Source organism: Sturnira hondurensis, unplaced genomic scaffold, assembly GCF_014824575.4.
Source record: "Sturnira hondurensis isolate 20B ecotype Veracruz unplaced genomic scaffold, ASM1482457v3 Scaffold0000780, whole genome shotgun sequence".
Taxonomy (NCBI): Eukaryota; Metazoa; Chordata; class Mammalia; order Chiroptera; family Phyllostomidae; genus Sturnira; species Sturnira hondurensis.
In genome coordinates, this window is record NW_028073411.1 from 16,531,772 (window position 1) to 16,556,661 (window position 24,890).

The 24,890-nt window shown below is 56.6% G+C and overlaps 3 protein-coding genes across 4 annotated transcripts; 1 reads left to right on the forward strand and 2 right to left on the reverse strand.

Annotated features, from left to right (window-relative positions):
• Positions 1 to 733: 733 nt before the first annotated feature.
• On the reverse strand, positions 734 to 2,743 carry CFAP184 (cilia and flagella associated protein 184). Its single transcript, XM_037046239.1, has one exon. It carries the CDS (start codon positions 2,628 to 2,630, stop codon positions 912 to 914), a length of 1,719 nt encoding a protein of 572 aa, XP_036902134.1. The 5' UTR covers positions 2,631 to 2,743; the 3' UTR covers positions 734 to 911.
• Positions 2,744 to 3,176: 433 nt separating this feature from the next.
• Positions 3,177 to 16,397, forward strand: TADA2B (transcriptional adaptor 2B). Its single transcript, XM_037046254.1, has 2 exons — positions 3,177 to 3,508; positions 14,194 to 16,397. Exons 1-2 carry the CDS (start codon positions 3,239 to 3,241, stop codon positions 15,184 to 15,186), a joined length of 1,263 nt encoding a protein of 420 aa, XP_036902149.1. The 5' UTR covers positions 3,177 to 3,238; the 3' UTR covers positions 15,187 to 16,397.
• Positions 16,398 to 18,970: 2,573 nt separating this feature from the next.
• GRPEL1 (GrpE like 1, mitochondrial) lies at positions 18,971 to 24,661 on the reverse strand. Of its 2 annotated transcripts, none has more exons than XM_037046275.1 (4): positions 24,546 to 24,661; positions 22,295 to 22,457; positions 21,051 to 21,132; positions 18,971 to 19,645 (listed from the first exon to the last, which is right to left on the reverse strand). In XM_037046275.1, exons 1-4 carry the CDS (start codon positions 24,644 to 24,646, stop codon positions 19,299 to 19,301), a joined length of 693 nt encoding a protein of 230 aa, XP_036902170.1. In that variant the 5' UTR covers positions 24,647 to 24,661; the 3' UTR covers positions 18,971 to 19,298. The 2 variants fall into 2 exon arrangements, with proteins under 2 accessions (XP_036902170.1, XP_036902164.1); XM_037046269.1 differs by having other exon boundaries at positions 22,295 to 22,469.
• Between the last annotated feature and the right edge of the window lie 229 nt (positions 24,662 to 24,890).

Consider the following 24,890-nt stretch of genomic DNA (forward strand, 5'->3'; position numbering starts at 1 on the left):
TGAGGATGCAGACCCGTCCTTCTGTGTTGACGTGGGAGCAACGGCACCTGACTGTTGGCCACGGAGTAAATCACGTGCCCAGCGAGGCGCTGCCACCCTGCTGAAAACAAACAGCTCACGGATGGCAGTCCCCACTCCAGATATCTGTGCCTGGAAAAACACAGCCATCATTATTTCCACTAGAAAACAAACTGCCATGTATTGGTACAGACCAACACATTCCTTTGAAAACGTTGTATCAGGATTGAAGACTGTCATTGAGCCAGAAACACATCTCATCCTGGTTTCAAAGTGCACCAGGCTCTGCTTAACCAGTGGTTAAGCAGACTGAGCCTCCTTCCCCCTGAAAAAGTGGGGATGAGGGGCACTAGCTCCTTTCCTGTTTAGCACCCCCAGTTCACTGGCTATTTTTTTATTGCCCCAGAAGCTGGTCTACTCACAAACAAAATGACTTTAGGTTAGTCTAAGGGGATTAGAGAGCTTTGAATTGGGGCTGACAGGCTACACGGTGTAATGAATTCAAAGGGATTTAATGGTACAGAAATCCTGGGGACACCCTGCACATTGGTTGAACCCTCCTGCATATGGAGGAGAGACTGTTCTCCTCGGTATCAGGTCACTGAAATTATGAAGTTGCTCAGATACAAAAAGGCTTTTGACAGCTTTTTACGAGGAGTCAAATCCAGTGCATTACCTCTCATTTGTTTCTCTGGGCCTATTTTACTTCACCCCATAGAAAACTGACTGCTAACAGGATTCTGTGCTCAGCCCTCACTGGGAAGCTGAAGATTTATGAGATAAATACAAAATGTAGTTCCATCCTAAATATCACAGGTCATAAAGGGCAGAAAGTGGAGAATGAAAGTTAACGAAGGGTGACGCTTGCCGAGGATGAAGCTGGTCTGCTGCGGTCAGGAGGGGAGGAAAGCCTTGGCTTCCCGGATCTTCCTCCTCATGCCGCCGCAGGACAGAGTGAGCCCAGCGTGGTGGCGCTTCAGAGATTTAAGGTGCTCCTTGAGCAGGTCAGTCTTGCCCACTTTCTCTTCCATGTCCCGAAGGAGTGACTCCTTGCCCAGAAGCCCACACTTCTGATTCAGTTTGATGTTGTCAATCCGCAGGCTGTCTCGAGCTTGCTTAGTCTTGGTCAAGATGTCCCTCCTTAGGGCTACCTGACTGTCAACTTCCAAAAGTTGTGAGTTTTTGCATGCATTTTCGATATCTACAAAGTGTAACATTTCTTTCACATGGGTAATTATTTGCACATTGTTGTCCACTTTGTTGCGCAGTTTCAAAAGCTCCTCATTTCGCTCCTCAACTTTCTCATTGAACGTCTGGTTCTCAATCTTAAGCTGTTCAAAATCAATGAGGAGCAGGCCCTCGGTGGTGTCCTTCTGTGCCCTCATCCTGGTTTCAAAGTGCACCAGGCTCTGCTTCAGTTGCACATTCTCTAGCCTCACGGCGCTCATCTCCTTCTCCTTCTTCTCCTCCAGGGCCTGGAGCTGCTCCACCTCCCGCAGGGCGGCCTGGCGACCACCCCTCATTCGACAGCTGCCCATGGCCTGCATCACCACCTGCTTCTTGAGTGCCTGGAATCTTCGCCATTCCTTCTCCACCCTGGAGAGGTTCTCCTTGCACTGCTGCTTTAGCTGGCCCAGCTCCTGGTGATACCAGGCCAGGTCGTCGGCCCGCTGCTTCCTGAGCTCCTCCAGCACAGCCAGGTAGCTAATGTAGGCGCGCTCCTTCTCCGGGGCCTCCGGCTCCGGGCCCATGTCGGGCAACTCGGCCGCATCCAGGCCCTTCTTTTTACGCAGCGCCAGGCAGATCTTGTGCTGCAGGTACGTGTTGTAGCGCTGGTAGTGGCTCCGCTCCACCATCAGGGAGCGGTGCTGGTCCAGGAGCTCAGAGCGCAGCTGCTGCTCCTGCAGCCTCTGTACCTCCTCTGTCCATTCCAAGTCCTCGTACTCGGGTTCTTCGTCCAGACCTTTCTGCCAGAACTCGCTTTTCACCCCGCTTCCTTCCACACTCTTCCTTTCGCTCTCCTCGTACTCTGCTTCTTCCTCCGGTCTCTTCTGCTCAGCCTTCCCCCAGCTGCCCGTGGACAACTGCAGAGAGACGCGCGACGGGCCTTTCTTTCTCCTTGCCGCCTTCCATGGCTCCTCTCCCTTCTCCTCCTCCGGCGCCTCCTCCCTCTCCTCCTTCTTCGGTTCCTCGGTCCCGCCTGCGGACCTCGGCTCGGCTGGCTCCTCTGGCTCGGCCTCAACCGGCTCCTCCCGCTCTCGGGACCCCTCCTCGCCCTCAGCCTCTGTGGCCGCCGGCTTTTCCCGGAGCTTGGCGAGGTCCGCAGGCTCGTCCGACTCGGCTGGCTCGGGGAGCTCGGAGAGCACGGGGAGCTTGGCGGGCTCGGCGGGCTCAGCGGGCTCAGCCGGCTCGGGAGGCTCAGCCGGCTCGGGGGGCTCAGCAGCAGCGACGCCTCCCTCCGAGGTCTCAACGGCTTCTGGTTCCGGCTCCGCGGGCTCGGCCGGGGACTGGGGGCCAGAGCTGACCTGGATCCCGGACAGCCGCGAGGCTAGGCTCACCACGTCTCCGTCTTTCGGCTCAGAAGCCCCAGTGGGCTCAGCGGGATAGTCCATCTCTCAAGGGCTCTGCTGGCCCCGCGGAACTCGCGGCGGGTTGTTGGGTTTCCAGGGGCAACCAGCTGCACTAGCGGTGGGCCTGGCGATTGGCTAGACGTCAGTCCGACGCCCTGCCCCCTTCCCCTCTTTAAAACCAATGGGAGGCCGTGGGAGGACTACCGGCAGCGCTGATTGGAAGAGGATGTAGGCTCGCGCCGAGAGGGGCGGGGCGCGCCTGCCGCGCTTGCTTTCCCTCCTTTTCCTCGTGTCAGGCCTGGGGCGTGGCGTTAAGTCGTGGTGGGAGGGGCGCGCGGCCGGCGCTAGGGACGCGCAGGCGCAGAGCGGCGGGCCGGGCTCCGCGCGGAGGCGCGCGCGGGGCGCCTGCGCGATGCGGCGGAGCGACGGCGGCGGCGGTGGCGGCCGGTCCGGGCCGGAGGGCGCCTGCGTGCTGAGGCGGGACGCGGCCCGGCTGGCCGGCTCCGGGGGCGCTTGGGCGGGGCAGCGCGGCGGCGGCAGGCAAGGCAGCGGCGGCGGGCGGCGGTTGCTGGAGCGAGGCGGCGGCCCCGGCGGCGCCGAGGGCGGCGGGAGCGGCGGCGGCGGCGGGCGCGGGCGGCGGGCGGGGGAAGATGGCGGAGCTCGGTAAGAAGTACTGCGTGTACTGCCTGGCCGAGGTGAGCCCGCTGCGCTTCCGCTGCACCGAGTGCCAGGACATCGAGCTGTGTCCCGAGTGTTTCTCGGCCGGCGCCGAGATTGGCCACCACCGTCGCTACCACGGCTACCAGCTGGTGGACGGCGGGCGCTTCACGCTGTGGGGGCCCGAGGCCGAGGGCGGCTGGACCAGCCGCGAGGAGCAGCTGCTGCTGGATGCCATCGAGCAGTTCGGCTTCGGAAACTGGGTGAGTGGCGGACCTTGCGCGGACGCGGGCGGGAGACACGGGGGCTTGGTTCCCTCTTCGGTCAATTTAGCGGCGAGGCGCACCTGCTCGGTCAGTGCCTAGCACGGAGGGCCGCGGGGCAGAGGCAGTTCGCACGGGAAGTCAAAGCGCAGAGAGGTGAAGCAACCTGCGAAAGGTCACACAGCCAGGAAGTAGCAGAACAGGGGTTTTGACTGGCTTTCTGGTAGCAGAGCCATTTTCCAGACCGTTAGGGATACTTTGTAGGTGTTTGCCGAGTGCAGACTTGGGGCGCCGCCATCCTTGGTGGAGTAGGAGTTGGCGGCCACACGCAGGTGAGCCAACCTGACCGGTCAGCAGGAGCACTGGGGAACTAGCAGGTTGTGCCTGCAGAACCATGGTGGCGAAGGCCAGACAAGTCTCACACCTGCCCTGGGGCTTCTGTCACCATCCTTGATGCACTTTGCACCCGTAAGCGTGCTCTCTGTGTGCGTTGTCTGTGCAGGTAGGGGCCCTGTGTCCCCTGGGTCCTCATAACACCCAGGACGTTGTGTGAGGAGTGGTCAGTAGGAACTGTACAGAGGAGCACAGGCCGGGAGGCATTTGTCCTGGGTGTTGTCCTCTGTTAGGTTTTGGTAAAGGCTTTTATTGGACAGGGAAAGGTGAGAGCTGGCCTGGGCCCACTGACACCAGTGGGTGGGGAGCTGTGTCCCTCTCTGGATGGGCTGGAGTTGCTCTTTCTTCTGGGTTGTTGAGGGCGGGGAGATTTCATCTGTTTTAGAAAGAGAGAATGTCAGGCTGTATTCTGGCCCAGCACTGCCCAGGGTAAGTGGCTGCCTCCAGGCATTATGAGGAGTAGGGAGGAGAGACATGACCCCAGCCCCTCACCTTTCCAGAGCTGCCTGTATTGGGCCCCATGTTCCCTGAACCAGCACTTCATCTGGCCCCTTCAGAAGNTCTGGGTTGTTGAGGGCGGGGAGATTTCATCTGTTTTAGAAAGAGAGAATGTCAGGCTGTATTCTGGCCCAGCACTGCCCAGGGTAAGTGGCTGCCTCCAGGCATTGTGAGGAGTAGGGAGGAGAGACATGACCCCAGCCCCTCACCTTTCCAGAGCTGCCTGTATTGGGCCCCATGTTCCCTGAACCAGCACTTCATCTGGCCCCTTCAGAAGCACTCCCTCCCTGCTGGGCTCCTGTAGAAGATGCTCCACCCATCCCCAAACCTGTCCTGCTTCCCTACTTTTTGCTTTCTTTTCCATAAAGCGCACCAGTTTCCAGGGACCAGTACCCATTCTGCACCCCGGACTCTGTTCCTCTCCCAGCCCCTCCGACTCTGCTCTGCAAACCCTCACTCACAGACCAGCACTGGGTTGCCTCTCTCCAGAAACCTCTGCCACTTTGTCCTGAAGTGCCGTCGTTAAGAGCTGTTGTTATTCAGGCCTTAGACCGGGCTCCTGCCCATGCTCTCAGTGTCAAAACACTGCTCCGAATCCTTACCTGCTGGTCTCAGGGACATCTTGGACCAGTGTCCTATCATCTCACGTAGTGACTCAGACCGGAGCCATCCTCAGCTCCTCCTTCCAGGTCCAGTTCAGCAGCAGCCCTGTCCCCAAAACGGTTCTGGAATCAAGCCACCTCTCATGGCCGTATCCTGGGCTGGTGTTTCTCTCTTGGCTCAGTGACTTCTAGAGCTTCCCGTGTGGTCTCCCTGCTTCGACCTTGAGCCCTATGGCTCAGTTCACACACAGTAATCAGAGTGTTCTTTGAAGACATGTCACGTCACATCCCTTCAGTGGCTTCCAGAGCCGCTTATATTAAATTTGCAGCCTGCAAGGCCTCACAGTGTCTGCTGACCTGCGGTGTCTCAGCTGCTGCCCCCTTGATTGGTTCTTTTTCTGCTTAGAGGGCTCTTCTCCCCAGTTATGGTTCGTGACTGGTCTGTCTTCTTATGTGTTTGTGCCCCAGAGCGACATTCCTTCCCCACGTCGTCCTTCCAGCACGCAGCTCTGGAGGAGCAGCTAAAGTAGTTGCTGGGGTGTGGACCTTGCTGAGTGCCCGGCAGCCTGTGCAGCAGGTTGACCCGAGTGGTCTAACTGCGAGTCCATGCTCCTAGCTGCGCTGTCTCCACTGCCTCCCCTGCAGCATTGTGGGAAATACATGAAAAACAAGCTCAGGAACTAAAACATTTATACTGTGTTGGAGCAAGCACGGGGCTGGAAGGAGGGCATTGTCTAAAGAAGTACTTTTCAAACTTTAATGTGCACATGGGTCACCTGGGGAGCTGGCTAAGTTGCACATTCCCACTCAGCCACGTGAGCTCTTTTTTTTAAAATATTTTATTTATTTATTTTTAGAGGGGAAGGGAAGGAGAGAGGAAGAGAGACATCAATGTATGGTTGCTTCTCATGCATCTCCTGCTGGGAACTGGCTCCTGCCGGGAATTGTCCTGCAACCCAGGCATGTGCCCTGAGTGGGAATCGAACCGAGATCATCTGGTTCACAGGCCCGTGCTCAATCCACTGAGCTACACCAGCCAGGGCTTCCACGTGAGCTCTTAAAAGAGACACAGCTGAAGTAACTTTTGCCTGGGCCTGGGGGCAGGGTCCGGGTGCAGGGGCTGGAGCTCTGTGTGCTAACCTCGCCTGGACAGGCCACACTGAGCAGTGGGGCTCTGGTGTCTGGCTGCTTTACCCTGGACCTTTCATGTGCAGCTCCGAGCTGTGTGGCTCCCTCTGAGAGGTTTGTGGGTGTGCACTGTGAGTGTTGCGTCATGCGCATGCTATAGTCAGTACGTGCTGGTCCTGGAGGCACGTCACTGCTCTGNGTTCACAGGCCCGTGCTCAATCCACTGAGCTACACCAGCCAGGGCTTCCACGTGAGCTCTTAAAAGAGACACAGCTGAAGTAACTTTTGCCTGGGCCTGGGGGCAGGGTCCGGGTGCAGGGGCTGGAGCTCTGTGTGCTAACCTCGCCTGGACGGGCCACACTGAGCAGCGGGGCTCTGGTGTCTGGCTGCTTTACCCTGGACCTTTCACGTGCAGCTCCGAGCTGTGTGGCTCCCTCTGAGAGGTTTGTGGGTGTGCACTGTGAGTATTGCGTCATGCGCATGCTATAGTCAGTACGTGCTGGTCCTGGAGGCACGTCACTGCTCTGCACAGCAGCCATGGAGGGGCTTCTTTGTGTACAGGTGGAGAACAGTGACTCTGGTCATTTTAAGTGTTTGTCCAGGATGCCCTGGCTTTTCATATGCCAAAGCCAGGGTTTAGATGCAGGCCTGTCGATTCCAAAGTCTGGGCCCTAACCTCTTAGCATAAGACCATTAACTAACATGGGTCTGATGGAGGCCAGTAGCCTGCTGGTGCACCTAACTGAAGGGGTGGCTGGACTGGAAGGAAGGGCTTCTCAGACGAGTGAAGTCTTGGCCAGTTTCTGTGGGAGGTCGCTGTGTGGGGTGGGGAAGGTGGCCTGCTGGTGCCGGAGTCAGGTTCGTGGGCGGGATGTGGAGTGTGGAGGTAAAGTAGCTCGCACCCCGGGGACAGTGATGTGGAGAAGGCGAGGCTATTCGTTCTGGTTGTTCAGATGGCGTGTGACCTGTGACCTTGGGGCTGTGCTGCTGTGTGTGGAGTTCATGGGGACAGGGTGGTTTCAGGAGAGCCCAGAGAGAGGCTGTTGCTGAAGTCTGGGAAAGAGGCACGGCTGAGAGATGCTAACAGGGAGGCTGAGGCAGGTTTGGGGCTGAGCAGGGTGGCCAGGCTCCGACAGTCTGTGCCCGTGCTTTGGTGAGAGCAGTGGAGAGGACCGGCAGACAGCGGTGCCTGTGAGCACGAGACTGGGGACCCACAGTCACTTCTCCAGGGTTTGGATCGAGCACCCCAAGGCAGTCGTGTTGTGTTGAGTGCTGTGCGGATGCTGTGGGAATGTGAACACAGACACAAACACAGCGTGAACTATGGTTCCCACTTACGACGGTTCCCGATGGTGGTAGGTGAGCCACAGACCTCTAGACTGTTGGCCAGGAGATGGAACGGGCTGAGGAAGGCCAGAGCCCCTCTGCAGGTGGTGGTCAGAAGAACCTAGCGGGGAGTGGGTGGGGGCTGCCTGTGGAGCTCGGGTAGGAAGTTAAAAAGAGCGTGGAGTTCCCTGTGGACTGTGCATCTGTGGCAGCCGGGAGTGCGGCACCCTGGCCTGCGCAAGGGGAGGGGCTTCCCTGCAGCGGAGGGAGGTTTGGGGAGAAGCCACGAGTGAAGTCAGCCTTACTGGGGTGAGTAGGGTTTCTGTGCAGGGGGCACTGCGAGGTTTTGTCGCTCAAAAAATGTGATGTGGGCAACCCAGCATGGGTGTCAGCTTCGCAGTGGAGTGAGAAGGGCATTGGTGGTCAGGAGGGTGGCCAGTGTGGGGGGTCGCAGGCCAAGTGGGGAAGGAGGACATCTGTGCGGTGGGGGAGGCAGACCACAGTTAGGTGTCCGAACCCATGCGTGCGAGGACCACCAGAGACCAAGGAAGAGGGCAGAGCTAAACACAGGGTTCTGAAGAGGGTCTTTCACCAGTTGGGGGGGGGTAGGGTGAATGACAGAACTCCTGTGAGAACAGAGGTTTAGATGATGGTAGTGCGTCTTTTTAATTTTCTAATTTTGAGGGTGGTTTGTGGTTACGTGGGAGAATGTCCTTGTTTGTAAGAAAATCATACAAGATCACTTGGCAGGTGATGTTGCGTGAGGTTCCAGTTTAATTGCAAAATGGAAAAAACCATTTCAAGCACGTGAAATTCCCGGTAGACCGGGCAGGGCCTGTGCCTGTGTCCATGCATTCAGGCCGGCTGTTGGAGACGTCTGGCTGGAGCCTAGAGCTTCCGTGGCCCCAGTATAGTGTCAGGAGGCCGGGTGCGAGCCGGAAGTAGGTGCTTGCTGTGCTGTGCGTGCGACCGCTCACTCCTCGCCTCGCACTGATGCAGCAGGGCCCGCTGTGTGTTGGCGCCTGTGCCGGAGGCACAGACTGTCCCCCAGCCTGTGCTTGGTGGTGGGAACACGGACAGACATGGGATGGCTGGGTCACCTTGAACGAGGCTGTGTGGCTACGGGAGCACAGGTTCTCGCTGGTGGAAAGGAGTGGAGAGGGCTGGCCAGGTAGAGGGACTGTGTGGACAGGGCTTCCATGTTCCAGGAGGCCGGTGTGTCCGGGAGCCAGGTAAAGCCAGGTTACCTGAAATGGAGGATTCAGGCTGGGGACAGGCAGGCAAGAGTGTGTGGAAAATCCTTGAGTGCCAGGCCCTCAGGGCACAGTGGGGTTTGGGAGCTGGTTCCAACGGAGCTCCTCTTGCCTCAAGCTGGCTCCTTGACACTGCCCCTCATTCCCTGGGCATGGCCCCTGGTCCGGCGTGTACGAAGGAGCAGCAGCTGTAGGCAGTGAGATAGTTTGAGCCAGGCCTGACTCTGCCTGGAACCTTCCATTTCATTGGCTCCCCAGTTGCACAGCAGAGTCATCTGTGAATCCCCAGATTCCCAGGGACCAGCCCACACCTGAGTTGGCATCTCTGTGGGGAGGTCCCCGGGCGTCCGACACAGTGTGTCCAGTTCCATCTAGGAACTCTGAGAACGGCCACCTGTCTGTAAGTCATGGGGCGTGGGGAAGCCCGTCCTGAGAGCATAGTGACAGCAGGGTTCTCGGGAGTTGCTCTCACAGGTGGGGAGGAGGGGGCAGAGGCTGGCCAGAGAGAGGAGCCAGAGCGGATGGGGTTGTGCGGAGCACGGCCCTAGACCTCGGGCAGGACTCACAGATCTGGGAGGGCTTGTCACCGAGTGGGAGGTGTGGGGCGGGCCTGAGAGTGCATGTGTCTGAAAAAGGCCAGTGGTGCCTGAGCTGCTGGCCCGAAGGTTCCGCTGTGGGGACCCCTGACGTGGAGTAAAGTCTGCCACTTTAAAGTTGTTCTTTTTTATATTGAAAAGTGTACTTTTGGTGTGGTAAAATACGTATAATGTAAAACTCACCATTATAACCGTTTCTAAGCACGCAGTTCAGTGGTGTGAAGGGCGTTCACATTGTTGGGCCGCAGTCACACCATCACGCCCGGAAGTTTCCATCTTCTCAAACCGAAACTGTCCCTGGCCCAGGAACAGCCAGCTCGAGTGCTCTCTCTGACCCTGACCCTCAGGACCGTGTTGGCCTTGCCAGGCCCGGCTCACTTCACCGAGCAGTGTCCTCCAGGCTCGCCCTGTGGTGGTGGAGCTGCCTGCCTGGAGGCAGGATCCCCCGCACGGACAGCCTCATCTTGCTTACGTTTCACCCGCTGGTGGACACTTGGGCCGCTTCCACCTGGGATGTTGTGAGTGACGCTCGGTGCCTGCGTGCCAAGCAGCGCCTTCGGTGGAACAGCCACGAGCTGTAGCTCCATGCTCCCCCTTCCTGAACACCTGGCAGTTCTGCTGGGGAGCATTCCGAGGGCCGCTGGGAGCGTCTGGTCACATCCTTCCTGGAGCCCCAGGTCTGCACTGGGCGGCATAGGCAGAGGCCTCAGGGCTGGTTTTGTTCTCCAAGGGCTTTGGAGCCGGGGGTGGGGGTGGGGGCCTTCCTTTTTCTTTAAGTGGAGAAGCTTCAAGGAGGTAGGAGCAGCTGTGAAGCTGCTCCAGGGGCAGCAGGAGGCATGGTGGCGCCGCTTGGGCAACAGAGGGGGGCGCAGAGGCCTGCGGCGGGCCGGGCGAGAACAGTCCCGGGGATGTGACCAGGGATGTGACCTGTCCCGAAGGGTGAGGAGGGCCTGCTCCAGCTCAGAGGGAAGGGCGAGGCAGGAGCCACGGGTCAGGGTAGCTCTGTCCTGGGCAGCGTGCTGAGGAGTTCAGGGACCCCAGGCAGATGGCTGCTGCCATTCATGTTGAAACGGTTTGAAAACTGATGTAGAATTGTTTACTTTAAGTTTGCCAAGTAAGAATGTTTTTTTAAATTATTTATTTATTTTTAGAGCGGGGAAATGAGGGAGAGAAACATCAGTGTGGGTTGCCTCTCGTGTGCCCCCTACTGGGGACTTGGCTTGCAACCCAGGGGTGGGCCCTGACTGGGAATGGAACCAGCAGACTCCTGAATTCGTAGGCTGGCACTCAACTGAGCCACACCAGCCGCGCCTAATATATATACATACATACATACATACATATATAATATATATAAAAATATAACATATATAAAATACATATATAAAATATAATATATATAATATATATAAGATATATAAAAATATAATATATATAAAATAATATATATATGTATGTATGTATATATATATTAGGCGCGGCTGGTGTGGCTCAGTTGAGTGCCAGCTTACGAATTCAGGAGTCTGCTGGTTAATATAATATAATATAACATATATATATAAAATACATTTTTGTCAAAGTATTTTTTTAAAGATCTGGGTATTTATCACCATTTCACAAAAAGAAAGATTATCTTAATATGCCCCAAATGGTAAAAATGTAATCTTGCAATGAAGGACCATCTTAATGGCAAAGTTTAGCTTTTAGAAAATCTGTATCATCCTTCTGTTCTTAAATTTCACCCTTGAATCCTGGGACAGCTCGGTGCGCAAGGCAGTGGGTTGCTGATGGAGCCCTGAAAGGCTGGCCCTGTCCGGTCCCGGGGTGGAGACATCCAGGTCAGACGCCCTGGTGGCCCCAGCTGAGCCAGCCCCACAGGTGGGAGGCGGCTGCCCTGCATGAGTGGTGACCGTTCCGGGCTGCGCTCTCCCTTCCCGTTTGAGCTGGAGGCCAGCACGGGTGAGCCCTGGCGGGGCGGGCAGGAGGCCAGAGCAGCCAGAGGACCTGGCCTAATCGTTACTTGGTGGGAAGCTCACTGCTTTCCCTGGAGAGGCCGTGTCCTGGCCTGAGGGCAGTGACCTTGGAAAGGGGAGCTCATGGGCCGTATGTGGCTTAGAAACACTTTTGTCCTTTTTTTCAAAGGATTTAAAGAAGCAACATACCTGTTTCTCTTTACCTTTTTCCAAAGATGGGAAGTCTTTTTTTTTTAAGAGAACACAGACGAAGAAACAAACCTGGAGTCCCACCCCCACCGGCGTGCGCACTGTAACTTGTGCGCGGTGGGGCGCGGGTCTGTGCGCAGCCTGTTTCCTGTTTCAGTGTGCTGGAGTGGAACCTTCCCTCCGCACCCTTTCCCGCCAACACACTTCTGTGGCTTCTGCCTCCCTGTCCACTCATCTGTCTGTCCGTGTGTCCATCCAGATCAAGCAGAAACGTTGACCTTGGGGTGGGCGAGGGGGAGAGCTGTGCTCGATCCGTCTGCTGCTGTCCTGTGTGGTGCTTGACGCAGTGACAGGACCTCTCTCCCACAGGAGACAGGTGGCTATGGTGTGGCTGTCGGCCCGTGAAGAGACTGGGGAGAACATTCAGCACGTGGCAGCAGAGTGCCCGGTGATGGCAGAGCGCCCAGCAGCTGGGGCTACTCTCATCACCTGTACAAGTGTCTTCCTCACTATAATTCACTTCGTGGAAGCTGTCTGACCTCTGTGGGTCCTGTTAGAGTCCGAGCCCTGTAGCCACCCTCATTCCGACTGGTCTACCATGACCTCACTCCATCTCGCAGGCCTTGAGAGTTAGGCCTTGTGTTGTTCCGAGCCACTCTGACTCATCGTCAGAGCTCAGTCTGTCAGAAGTGGATGGTGGCCTGGCTCCTCGTGAGGCCTTTCAGGCTGCCCTAGGCTGGCCTGCAGCCTGACTGGCATGGGCATCCTGGGATCCTGGTGACATGCTCCTCTGATCTGTGGCTTCATAAGTATCAGCAGAGAGCTGAATCCCCTTTGTTACCTACAGAGGACTGGCAGCCCAGGTGTCAGCTGGCTGACCTGCTGACCCCGGCCAGAGCTGGTGTGCAGCCTGGAGGGTGCTGGGCGGGGGAGGGTGGGAGTGCTGGCATGTGACATCGCCCCCTTTCCCCACTCTGGCCCCAGCCCTGGGGCTCCCCCAGAGTGTCGAAGTTGATGGAAGTAACTAAAAAAATACGAACACATCATCTCTGATTGGTCAGGTACCCCTTAATTACTCAGAGTCCTTCTCTTCTTTCTGGATTTGAATTTTATCCAGACGTGGTGCCTTGAGCAGCTGCTAACTTTTGAAAGGCAGATGGCTGGGGCTCAGGGGCAGCAGTGGACTCGTTGGCTGTCATCTCACTGGGCCAGGGAGAGCGAGGCCAGGGCCCGAGTTTCTGACCGTGCAGCTGCAGTCTGCACCCAGCTCCTTGCCTGGGAGGCTCCCCGGACACCAGATTCTGGATCTGTAGTGGCTGCAGCTTTGCAGAAGCTGCTGCGCTCGGCTCAACCACCCTTGTGGCCGCCGCCCGGCGTGGGGCGCTCAGGGTTGAGAGGTGGTCAGCCTGGGCCTCACAGAGTGGCAGTAGATGCTGGGAGTGCTTGTGATTAAATGCTTCCTGGGAAAATTTAATGAACAGATTTGATGATTATAGTGACTTTTTGAAATAGGAAAGTGTGTGAACAGTTCATCCCCATATGGGGATGGTCCCCCCTTTTCTCACGGTAGGCTCCAGCACCGCCTGCTCTGTTCCTGTGCCCGAAGCCCCACCTGCGGGTCCAGTGTGTCCTGGTAGGGGCCCAGACGTAGGGTCTGGTCACTGCACCGCGACTGCTCCCTCCCCTCCGTTCCCGCTTTGTCTTAGCCCTGCCTGCATGGACTGGCTGGTTTCAGGGGTTCCCGTTGGGCTTTTGGGGGTACAGAGACCGACCCACTCTCACAGAGGTGAGCCTTGCCAGACAGAAGGCAGCTCAGCCGTGAGAGCAGAGTGGAGGGGTGAGCGGAGGCTGCGGGCGCTGAGTGGCTGTTCGAGGGTGAGCGTGCACGTGGGCGGCTGTGTTCTGAAGTGGCTTTAGTGGTTGTTTGGAGGAAGAGGGCTCTTGGCAGAAGGAGAAGATTGAAGGAGTTATACTATTTCCTCCCATTAATAACCCTGGTGCTCAGGGCGGCCTTCCTGTGGGAGTGCGCGCCTGCAGCCTGGGCGGGTTTTCCGAGCCAACAAAGGGTGGGGCCGTCAGAAACGAAGCCCCCAGCCACTTTAAAAGGCACTCCCCTGTCCCCTTACACTACCACCTAGGAGAGGAACAGGGCAGCCCTTCCTGTCCCTGGGGGCAGGTAGCATGGCAGAGCGGGGTCCCTTCTGTAATCAGGGGACCTGGGACATGAACTTGGGTGAGTCTGTTCTCTTATCTGGGAAAGAATAGGTCGGACTGGTAGGAGTGGAGCACCCAGGTGCTCTGTGGCCCTGTCCGGCTGTGTCTTGTTCCACTCACAGACACCTGCCCCCGCTCCAGTGCAGGGGGTGAAATGCCAGGACTGGGCAGGCCCTGCTAGTCCTATTTCAGGAACCAGGAGATCAGTCCAGATCTCAGAGGTGGGCTGTGGTCTCAGCCGTGCTGCCAGCTCACGCCATGACCCGAGGCAAATGTGGCACCTCTCTGGGTCTTCACTTTGTCTGGTACAGACTGGCATTGACATTGGCTGCTAAGCCCGGACGGGGTGCGGTAGGGAAGGGAAGGTGTGGTAGGCTGTCTCTGGAAGGGGTAATGATGGAGATAGGAAGTGCTCCAGGTAGCTGTGCAAAAATGAAAATGTTCAGGGAATTTGTATGAACCCCGAGGCTGGCCCTCTGACTTTGGAAGTGACTCTGACCTTTGTCCTTATAGGAAGACATGGCTGCTCATGTTGGAGCTTCCCGGACTCCCCAGGAAGTGATGGAGCATTACGTAAGCATGTACATCCACGGCAACCTGGGGAAGGCCTGCATCCCTGACACCATCCCCAACCGGGTGACAGACCACACCTGCCCCAGTGGAGGCCCCCTCTCTCCCAGCCTCACCACCCCCTTGCCTCCCCTAGACATCTCGGTGGCCGAGCAGCAGCAGCTGGGCTACATGCCACTGCGGGACGACTACGAGATTGAGTACGACCAGGATGCCGAGACGCTCATCAGCGGGCTCTCGGTCAACTATGACGACGACGACGTGGAGATCGAGCTCAAGCGCGCCCACGTAGACATGTACGTGCGGAAGCTCAGGGAGAGGCAGCGGCGCAAGAACATTGCCCGTGACTACAACCTGGTGCCCGCCTTCCTGGGGAAGGACAAGAAGGACAGGGAGAAGACGGCCAAGCGCAAGGTCACCAAGGAGGAGCGGGAGCTGCGGCTGAAGCTGCGGCCGCTGTACCAGTTCATGTCCTGCAAGGAGTTCGACGACCTGTTCGAGAGCATGCACAAGGAGAAGATGCTGCGCGCCAAGATCCGGGAGCTGCAGCGCTACCGGCGGAACGGGATCACCAAGATGGAGGAGTCGGCCGAGTACGAGGCGGCCCGGCACAAGCGCGAGAAGCGGAAGGAGAACCGGGGCTCGGCAGGCGCCAAGCGCGGGCGGGAGGACGCCAAGGACGGCGAGTTCGCCGCCATCGAGCACCTGCCAGGCTTCGAGCTGCTGTCCGACCGCGAGAAGGCGCTGTGCAGCTCCCTGGGCCTGAGCCCCGCACGCTACGTGACCGCCAAGACCATCATCATTAAGGACCACCTCCAGAAGCGGCAGGGCATTCCCTCCAAGAGCCGCCTGCCCAGCTACTTGGACAAGGTCCTGAAGAAAAGGATTTTGAATTTCCTCACGGAGAGTGGCTGGATATCCAGGGATGCTTCCTGAGGCCCGTGCCCCGACGCTGCGGCCGCTGATGTGCTTATGAGATGCGATGACTGCAGGGCGGGGCCGGAGCAGCCTTTTTCCCCCTTGTGGTTCTTTTTTCAGCAGTTTCTTTTTTTAGGATACAAATTCTTTTCATGGTCCTCCGAAAGAAGCAGTAGTAATGATCTTAAATCATGGGGGAGACAGGTACATGTATGTTGTACCTCAGTCCTAAAAGTAATGCGTGAAGAGGGCCATCTCCCTTTCTGTGTTGGGTGTGGAGACGTGATGAGCGTGGACCGTGGCCTTCTGTGAGCCCTTCCCTTCGGTACACGGTGTGTGCTGGCCCCACCCAGTGTGCCAGGCTCCCTCCCACCCCGGCACACGGCACTTTACGTGGGGGCTGGCAGGGTGAGCAGGCAGGCAGACAGGCAGGGGGCCAGAGGAGGGCGGGAGGAGCTGTCCTTGGAACTTGAGGAAGAGGGTGGTGGTGAGCACGGTGACCAAATGAGCCTCCCCTCCCTGCTGGCAGGGCAGAGTGCTGAGCCTGCAGTTCCCAAACCTGAAAGTGCCCCCCCGCCTGGTACTCTTTGGCAGGTCCCTGCTGGCTCAGTTTGGGAATGGACAGGGCCCTCAGCAGCGCCCCCTAGTGCAGAGGGAGCTGCGGGGAAACCTGGCAGCAGGAGGATTGAGCCCTTTTGGGGGGGCAGCCGCAGGCTGCTCTTGTACTTGCAGGACCTTTTAGAAAGTTCCTAGCTGAGAGTTCCCAGTTATGGCATAGCACCCTCCAGGACTTTCGTCACAGCTGTAAGTGCCCTGTTCACTGAAACCCTGACCAGGCTAGCCTGGTGAAGCATCTGGACTTAAGGTGGCCCTGGGCGCCCTGCAGACCAGCCAGGCAAGGTGGGGCAGCCCATGTGACCAGTCCAGGCCCCGTGTGCTGCTCCTCTGGGTCCCTGTGCTGAACCAGGCTCCGACCTGGCTCTGCCCGGCCCTGTGCAGTTTTTCAGGGGCCCTCTTGCACGGTGCCGTCCTTTGGAACTTGGGTTAGCCACTTGTCTTCTGGGCTGCTCGGGGCTGTCACGTCCAAGACCCTGCTTTAGAGTCGGTGGAGTGACTGACCACCGCTCCCAGCACTCGGCCTGCCTGTCCGCCCGCAGGTACTCAGACTTTACCTCCCAGGTGTGTGAGCTTGAAGTCCCATTAAAGTGAAGTCGTTTGAAAGGAAAAAAGAGAAAGACCCTCATCATTTCCAAGGACAACTTAATTACGGTGCCTTTTCCTTTCTTTTTACATCTTTCCCTTAGGGTCAGTTTTCCAGCATTAAATAAAACATTTCAAACGTACCGCACACGGCTTCGGTTGTACAGTGCGTGGCCTTGCCGGCAGAGAAGTGCTCCTTGTTCACTGAGCCCAGGACTTCGCTCTGACAAGACCGAGGGGTGGCGAGACAGCCCCTGAGGGTAACCGCCCCTGGCAGCGGCCCTCTCCCCCACAGAGCAGTGAGGGGCCAGTGCTGTGGTTTTACAGGTTTCTTAGCCAGTGGTTCTCACCTGGGGTCCCGGACCAGCGGCACCCACCTCCCCAGGGAACCTGCTAAAATGGAGACACTCAGCCGCCCAGTCCTGAGTCAGACTAGGTGCGGGGCCCACGGGGCCCTTTGCACAAGTGTCTGGGTGACCTGGATGCCAGCCGACCTTTGGGGATCACTTTCTTTAGCTGCCCTGGTGTCTCATTTGGTGGATTTTCTATGGCAGAGGCCAGGTTCTGTGAGGTTTTAAATTCAGTCTTACTTTTCTGTGAAAGGATTGCCATACAGTCATTACACAGAAGCAAAGCACACCTGTGACTGTGTGGCCCGGGCCAGGAGCTGGCAAGTGAGAAACTGTTAGCCTTTCAGAACGTTTATCTTTTTGATGGTATGAAGTTTATTTAGGCTTGACTGTTTGAAGGTACCATAATGAATGTATCATTAATTTATGTTGATTGTTGACACTGTTACAAGAGGAGGCAACCTCGGGCTGGCTGCCTTTACCCCCACTCCAGCTCCGACTGTCACGTCAGTCCTTAATCTTGCTGAGCACGGAGCCTTCCCATTAGCTGTCATAATCCCACAGGATTAGGTCTTTTCAAGAGTTAAACTCTGACTTTTCAGTCAGTTCTGTAGGTCAGCCATTCTCAGTGCCCCCGGATGGCCACCATCCTGAGGATGGATTGACACCGAAACCTGGCTGTTTCTACTGCCCTCTCCCTCATTGAGCAAGCTGAGAACAGTGTCACGGACTGCTGCTCAGCACCTGCTCCACGAGCCTTCTCAGAGCAGCTTCTCAGAGCCCGCTTTTAAATGCAGAGTGGGGGACTGCGGGTGGCCCTTCTGGTAGGTGGGAACCCTCCAGGCCAGCTCTCCTTCCCCCAGTGTCCCCATTGGAGCCAGCTGGGCTGTGAAGGGCTATCGCCACGCTGACTGCTGGCTCGATGGGCCACCTCACGTGTGTCCAGGCTGCACCTGTGCCAAACCTGGAAAGGTGGTGCGTGCATGCAGCAGGGCCTTGGATGTTTTGTTACGGTGGTTGAGCGGCTGGAGGAGCCGGCTCGTTCCTATCAGTTGGCCTCTGGCAAAACTGGTTGCATTATACACGGTTTCCCCTGAAGTCACAGAACCTACAGACACATGGAGGACGTGCCGTGCAGGGTTCGGTGCTCCCGTGACGGTGACTGACGGCACTTGGTGAAGACGGGCTTCCCACGTCTGGGTGAGAGCCTTTCAGCACCTGTAGCCTTTGGTGAACAGTGGGGACCACATGGGTTCACAGGACTCACTGAAAATGAGTACTCTCCTCAACACGTGAGGCCGGGCTGCCTTCAGTCCTGGAACGTGTCTTTGATCAAATAGAGGAGGAAAAATGTTTTGGAATTGCATACACTTTGATTTTTAATTATGGGAATATTACTGACATTTTTCAAAGTCGTAAGCAAGGTAAAATGACTGCTCCCTACTTTGTATGCAGTAATGGACTGAGCAGTATTGACCTTCGACCCTAGAAGCACCCCTTAGAAGCAGAGGCTATGGGGTTCTTTGTCTATAAGAGACACAGAGGGTCCTATGGCGAGGCACGACCCAGCCTTGGCAGACTTCTTGCTGCAGCTCCTGAGTGTCTGTGGTCCCCTTCATTGTTCATAGGCCGGCCATGCCAGCCTGCACGTCTGTGACAGAAGCTGACACGTGTCCACACACGTCAAGCACACAGCTCCATGGCGTGACCAGAGAATGGGAAAGCCAAGCCACACTTTCCTTTGCACCCACACACCACGGTACACAAGATATTAGAACGTAGGAAAATAGACGTTAGGGCTTTAATCCTCTTAAAATGAAAAAACAAAACATCTGAAATCCAGTGAGCATGCAGTCCTTGGATTTTGAGGAAGTCCACCTTACAGGGGACAGCCCTTAGATCCTCAGTACCTGGCTGAACATAAGAGTTAAACTTTTCTAGGTGTAGATGAACAGACAGCAGCAACGGACTCTGTCCAATTTGGTTACTGGCAGAATAAGGTCGTGAGAACCACTGGGGTTCCTACGCTCACTTCACACCTCTGAAGAGAAGCCAGGAGTTGCTCTTTTCTGGCAGCTGGATGGTAATTACGAATGAACTCGCCTGTGTTCTTCACTGAGGACAGGGTTTCAACTCCTGCCGTGCCCTCCCTGAGTGAGCGCAGTGGGCCCAGTGTTCCCCAGCTCAAGAGCTGCTGCGAGCAGCAGAGGACGCACCGGGCAGCCGGGCGTGGCCCGCTAGCGAAACAGCACGAGTCCCCAAGACCTTTTATTGGTTTAAAATAGTTTGAAACCACCAGAGCAGGCACAGCATCACTCATGACACTGCAGGGTCCAGTGGTGTCCCATAGGCCTGTCCTGTAAGCACGTGACCTGTTAAACAGGTCCTGGAAATCCACAAACAGCTCCCAAATTACAGCCCAGTAACGCAGCTGTGCGCTCAGCCTCAACTTCCCGTCAGGCGCTGGTCACTAATGCTTTCCAACAAGGTGTGGGGAGGGGCCAGGAGGAGACCAGGTGAACCAGCCCTTTAGGAGTTACAGCAGTGACCACCAAAAGCCCACCCGAGTCCTGTGGGCAGCTACGCCCCCTTCACCACCCCCACCAGGGCTGGCCGCAGGGTGCGCCCATGCAGCTTGTAGCCCACCTTGTTCACCAGTGCCACTGTGCCCGGCTCTTTCCCCTCCACCGGTGTGTGGAACAAGGCCTCGTGCTCGTAAGGGTCGAACTTGGCCCCCACGGGGTCCAGCCTGAGGAGGCCGTGCTTGGTGAACACCTTCTGGATCTGGACCTCGGTCATCACCAGCCCCTCGTACAGGTTCTTGAGGTGAGGGTTGCCCTCCGAAATCTCCTCTTTGGGAACAGACTGCGTCGCCTTCTCCAAAACGTCCGCCACCTCTAACAAGTCCTTGCAGAAGGCCTGAATGCCTGAACAAAGTGAAAGAGTAACATTTGCATTCCATTCATATCAACTGGATGGGCAACTCAAAGCTGCCACTTCAATGGCTTGACTGAAAAAGAAACAAAAAGCATCTGAGTCGAGACACAGCTGATCAGGTAGGAAGACTGGCAGCTGGCAATCTGCAGAACCACCTCCGGCCAGCAGACCAGGGGAAATGGCATGTCCCCCCGGTAGGGCCCCCCACCCCCGACTGCAAGGAGCTGGCGGTCACTCCACAGCTGTGTGACCTGGGTCAGTCTGTGCCTCCACTCCTTTGGTTACAGAGCAGGGACAGTAACTGCCCGCCACAGGGCAGTTCTGCGGAGCCGAGGAGCCCTGCGTGCTCGGAGTGCCCGCCACACTGCAAGTGTTCACTGCAGGGTAGCAACCGGCAGGCGCCGTGGGCTGCAAGTGCCCAAGGCACATCCCCAAGCCTTCACCTCAATCTACCAGAAGACAGGACATTAGAAAAGCCACTCCAGATTCAAGGCAAGGCAGCGTCTTATATCATTTTGGTGGCTTCCAAAAATGCTTCTGATGCCAAATGAAGTCAGGGATTCCATGGCACTCCACTGGCACCTGCTTCCCCCAGGCCCCTCCCAGGAGACTCTGCCCGCGGGGGCTCCTCCTGGGGCACACACAGGGGAGCGCCTGCCTGACGGCTGGCTCCCGGGCACGCGCACGGCGGCCTCAGGGTTCCTGAGCACATGCCTCGGGGCAGCTGCACTGGGCTGTGCTTACCAACTATGTGACCAGTGCAAGTTGCTTGAGCCTCAATGAGCTCAACTGTAGAATGGGAAGGACAGTGACAAATACCCAGACAGACAGCATTTTAGGAGACCTAAGTGGTATAGGTGTTACTGCTGGTAATGCTAAGGAAATGGACCCCAGACGGGCTGACCTGCCAGAATGACCGGGGTCGCAGCGAGGCCGCCGTGTGGAGAAGCAGTAAGTACCCTCCCTGCTAAAGGGACCCTGCTCACAATTCTAAATGCCCGTCACTACCCCAGCTTTTGCTCCTTACACACTTCTCTGCTGACACATCTTAAAAATGGGGAGGGGGCACCTTAGCTGGTGTGGCTCAGTTGGTGGGAGTGTCATCCTGCTGGATGAAAGGTTGTGGGTTCGATTCCTGGTCAGGGCACATGAATTCTGGGCTTAGACACCAGTTGGGGCATGTGCAAGAGGCAAACAATGTTTCTCTGCCCCTCCTCCCTCTAAAATCAGGAAGCGTGTCCTCCGGTGAGGATGGAGAGAGGACGAGGAGGGCTGCACGTGCAGCAGGCCCCGCCCCCTTGGCTGGGCGCGCTGTCTGGTGCACACGTCCGCATCCCGCCTGGCCTCCCCAGGCCGCGTTTTCCCAGACCAGTACCATATAATGCTGAGAGTTACCATATAATTTTGCCTCCTCTACCAATTTTTGGGTCCTCTGCCTCAGATTCTCAGTATCTGCCAAAGCTCGTTTGTATTTTTCCTAAAAAAAGAAAAAAGGAAACTTACATGAATAAAGCATGGAACAAATTCATAGGAGAGCAATTCGATGTAAAAACTCCATGTCAAAATACAGACTATCTGTTACGATGTTTCAGACTCTGGACTACAGCCAGCGCTACATTACACCTGTGTCACTGTTTCCAGTGAGCGGGAGTGACATGTCAAGGTAACAGATACTTATGTGGCCTCCATGGCTATCCTTAGTGGACATCCGTGGAAAGAAAAAACAAAAGCTCGGGGCCCTCATGGCCTCATCACTCCTCAGGGAAGGGCCACTCACTTCCTGGGCAGAGCGCCTGACTCCTGGGACTCCAGCACCCGGGTTCCGGCCAACTGGAGGTTCAGGAGAACCACACGCCTACATGGACAGTTTCAGCCTTTAGTTCATCGGAGAGATAAAAAAAAGCCCAGCAATGAAACTTGGGCGTTTTTACCGTTGCCCAGACGTGGCTCAAGTTACATTTCTTGTTTAATCACCTGAATTACGGGAGCATCCTCCCCTCTCCCGTTGATGCAACCTCGCTCATCCCCCGAGCATGTCAACATATCTTGTACCAGCTTCCTCTTGGGGGGAGCTGACTACTACACCCCATCTGCTTCCAGTCTTCATTCAGTCAGCTCCTGTTCTGTGGTTCAGGGGAAGGTCTCCAGGGAGGGCTGAGACCCTGGCCCTGGCTTGTGGCAGCTGGGTGACCTGAGGAAGCTTACTCAGCCTTTCTGTGCCTCAGATTCCTCCTCCATGAACAGGGATATTACAGTGAACTCACAGGATGGGTGTCAGGACAGTGTGGGCCCGTAACAGGTGCTGCCATTCCTAAACCCTTACCTGACAGAGCTGTGCCACCCGCACCATTTCACCCGGCCCTCCTCACTACCGACCAGCTTGCACAGCCCTGGCCTCCCACCCGGCCCGGCCCTCAGACCCAGCTGAAGCCGCATGCAGCACTCTCCTCATTTGTCAAGACTATTTTAAGTCTTAATTCAGTCTAGCCCACGCAGTTTGTGAAGATGAGTCTTACGACAGAACCAGAGCCACAAAGGACTGGCGTTCTAGTTCCTACAGCAGTGACTTGCCGTAGAACCCGACTGTCGTTCTTGGGCAGACGACTGGACCCGCTCACCACAGAGCCTGCCGGCCTTACCGTGGCCTCCTTCAGCTGCTCCTCCAACTTGGCCTTCTCCTCCAGGAGCGTCTTCTCTGTAGAGGGAGGGTCTGCCTTCTGCTCACTGAGCCCTGCGTCCTCCTCCAGGCTCTGGCCGTCGTTCTTCTGCTTCGCAGCTGTGCACAGCAGCCGAGGGGCGGGCCTGGTGTGGGGTCTGCACAGACCACAGGTGTGAGTTTTGAAATGTGAGATAATTAAGACTATTTGCTATTGACTTGTTAAGGGGAGTAAGGGGAGAAAGGGTTGCCCTTGGATCTAATAAAGGCAAATCATGTACGACACGCAGAAGCTATCTATAAACCTTCTGTCACACGGGCCTACACAAGTATGTCAGGAGCCTGCCTCAAGCTCTGATGCTGCTGCCTCTCTCCATCCCGAGTCACGTCCTCCAGGCCTCCCACCACGTGCTCACGGAGCAGCCAGTATCGGAGGTGAGGCCCAGAGCTGACGCTGACCTCAAACATGAACATGGCAGACACCCTGCCACAGGGTACTTACTATCATGCTTACTATCAAAAAAGATATCAAATAATTATAATTTTGGGTTTAAAAGTGGTAAAAGAGGAATCTCGCACCGTGAGAAGCTCAGCATAAGCAAATATTTCTAGCTTTGGGGCATGGAAACCATGAAAGGCTTCGTGCAGAGGGGCTCTGAACCATGGTCTGAGTTAGGCCTGTGGGGCTGGCAGTGGGCTTGACAGACCCACCCCAGGAAGAGGGCAGTGCTTGGAGGAGCAGAGATGGGAGAGGTTCAGGGCATGTACAAGGGGGTAAAAGACCTCTAAAACTAATCCTGGAAGTGACTCACTGTGCTATCCTATCCACTCTGATCCCTACATCCAAAAGGTCAAGTGATAAGCCCAAGGTCACAGAGCCTTGAGCAAATGACAGAACAGTCTTTAAACCTAGATTTCTTCACCTGGACCAGTGCAGCTTTCTTAATTAATGCCCTAGTCCAGTCTGAACACAGACTACATTCCATTTTCTCCCCAGATTGGAGAAAATTGCCTCAGCGGACGGCAAAGCCATGGGCATGCGGGACGCACAAGGATGCTTAGGGCAGCACACTTCAACGATAAGCAGGAAAATGCCACACTCGGACGCAGTTGAACTGCTGCTTCCACGATCTGAACACTGTGAGAAATGCAGTGCAAAAACAGAACCCCATCTGTGCAAAGACCACCCCGAGATCCCACGTCTGCAGGTGCGGTCTCAGGCAGAGCGGAATGCAGGATCCATTAGTCTTGTTACTCGGGGGGTGGTGAAGAGTAACCTTTTCATTGTATTTGTATCTTTCTCACTTCAAAAAAGAAACCCATTTTACTTCCTAGCTGCCACACCTCTGGATATGGCAGTCACAGCCCATCCATGTGGCACCGCAGCACTTGTCGTGGACGCAGAGAGGAAACCTGGGTCACAGAGCTCAGTAACCCTAAATGCCACGACTGCAATCCAGTTCTCCCGGCTCCCCCACTAGAGCCTCTTCCCACCAACAGGCATTAATGTTGGCTGGCCCCTCTCTCCTGGCATTACTTCCAGATACAAAGTCACAAACTACTGGGGCAAAAGACCTTTTTACGCAGGCATTTCAGGTGGATCCCTGCCCTTTTATTCCACTGTTTTGTTTATGTAACTTATTAGGGTAGCAGTCCCTTTCATCCTCTATAATCTCGGCCGGCCCGCCTGGGCTCCCCGTGCGTGGGGGTGAACTCCGCGAGCGTAAAGACCGGGTGTGCTCTGTGACCCACACTGTCGTCATTGCGCCGGTCTAAACAAACTCCTCTCCCTACGGCGGGCCAAGCTCCGTTGCGCTTCTGACCTCAGATGCGGGAAAAGGCGGAGGTGGAGCAGGAACTCGGGGCGAGTGAACGGCTGACCCGAGCCTTGATTCCATAAACTTTCCGGGCGAGAGCGATGCAGACCCAACCTTGCGCTGCCCCAGCGCCCGCGCCTGGTTCTGCGGCGGCCTCGCCCGCGGTTCCCGCAGTCCCAGGGCTGAGGTTACGGGTGCCAGGGCGCGCGCACGTATGGACTGTACACTGACCCGGAGACACGCGTGCGGGGGGTAGGCGCCGGCCTCCAGCACGCGGGGCGCACCGCCCCTTCCAGTCCAGGCCCGCGCGGGCGTCCGCGGCCCACGACGCCTCGCTTCCAGGCCAGACCCGGGCAAAGAGGCACTGAGGACTGCACCTTTCGGCCGAGGGCAGCCAGGCGCGCCTTACCCTCTTACCTAAGAGACAACGCCAAAGCTGGGAGGCTGCGCCGCAGCAAACTCACGCAACGAGCCGCCATGACTGCCACCCGCGCAAGCACTGCGCACGTACTAGGCATGCGCGGACGCCGCTAGTCCGCCCCTTAGGTCCGGGCAGCTCGCGCAGACTCTGTGCCTACTACTTCCTTTCAGCCAATCCGAGACCGTATTTCCTCTGACGGACGAGCAATAACCACCAATATTCATGGGTCACGGTGGGTGGACTAGGTCTGAGGTTTCCCTCTGCCAAGAGCGGGGCGTGGTCAAGGGAAGGACCAATGGGGAGGAAGCACGGGGGGCGACTAGGGCGCCGGAAGTGCGCAC

Coding starts and splice junctions, on each gene's coding strand:
- CFAP184 (XM_037046239.1), bottom strand. CDS start 2,630: ATGGACTATCCCGCTGAGCCCACTGGGGCTTCTGAGCCGAAAGACGGA.
- TADA2B (XM_037046254.1), top strand. CDS start 3,239: ATGGCGGAGCTCGGTAAGAAGTACTGCGTGTACTGCCTGGCCGAGGTG. Junction 3,509..14,193: donor AGTTCGGCTTCGGAAACTGG/GTGAGTGGCGGA, acceptor TTGTCCTTATAG/GAAGACATGGCTGCTCATGT.
- GRPEL1 (XM_037046269.1), bottom strand. CDS start 24,646: ATGCCTAGTACGTGCGCAGTGCTTGCGCGGGTGGCAGTCATGGCGGCT. Junction 22,470..24,545: donor GCTTTGGCGTTGTCTCTTAG/GTAAGAGGGTAA, acceptor TGGTCTGTGCAG/ACCCCACACCAGGCCCGCCC. Junction 21,133..22,294: donor AGCAGCTGAAGGAGGCCACG/GTAAGGCCGGCA, acceptor TTCTTTTTTTAG/GAAAAATACAAACGAGCTTT.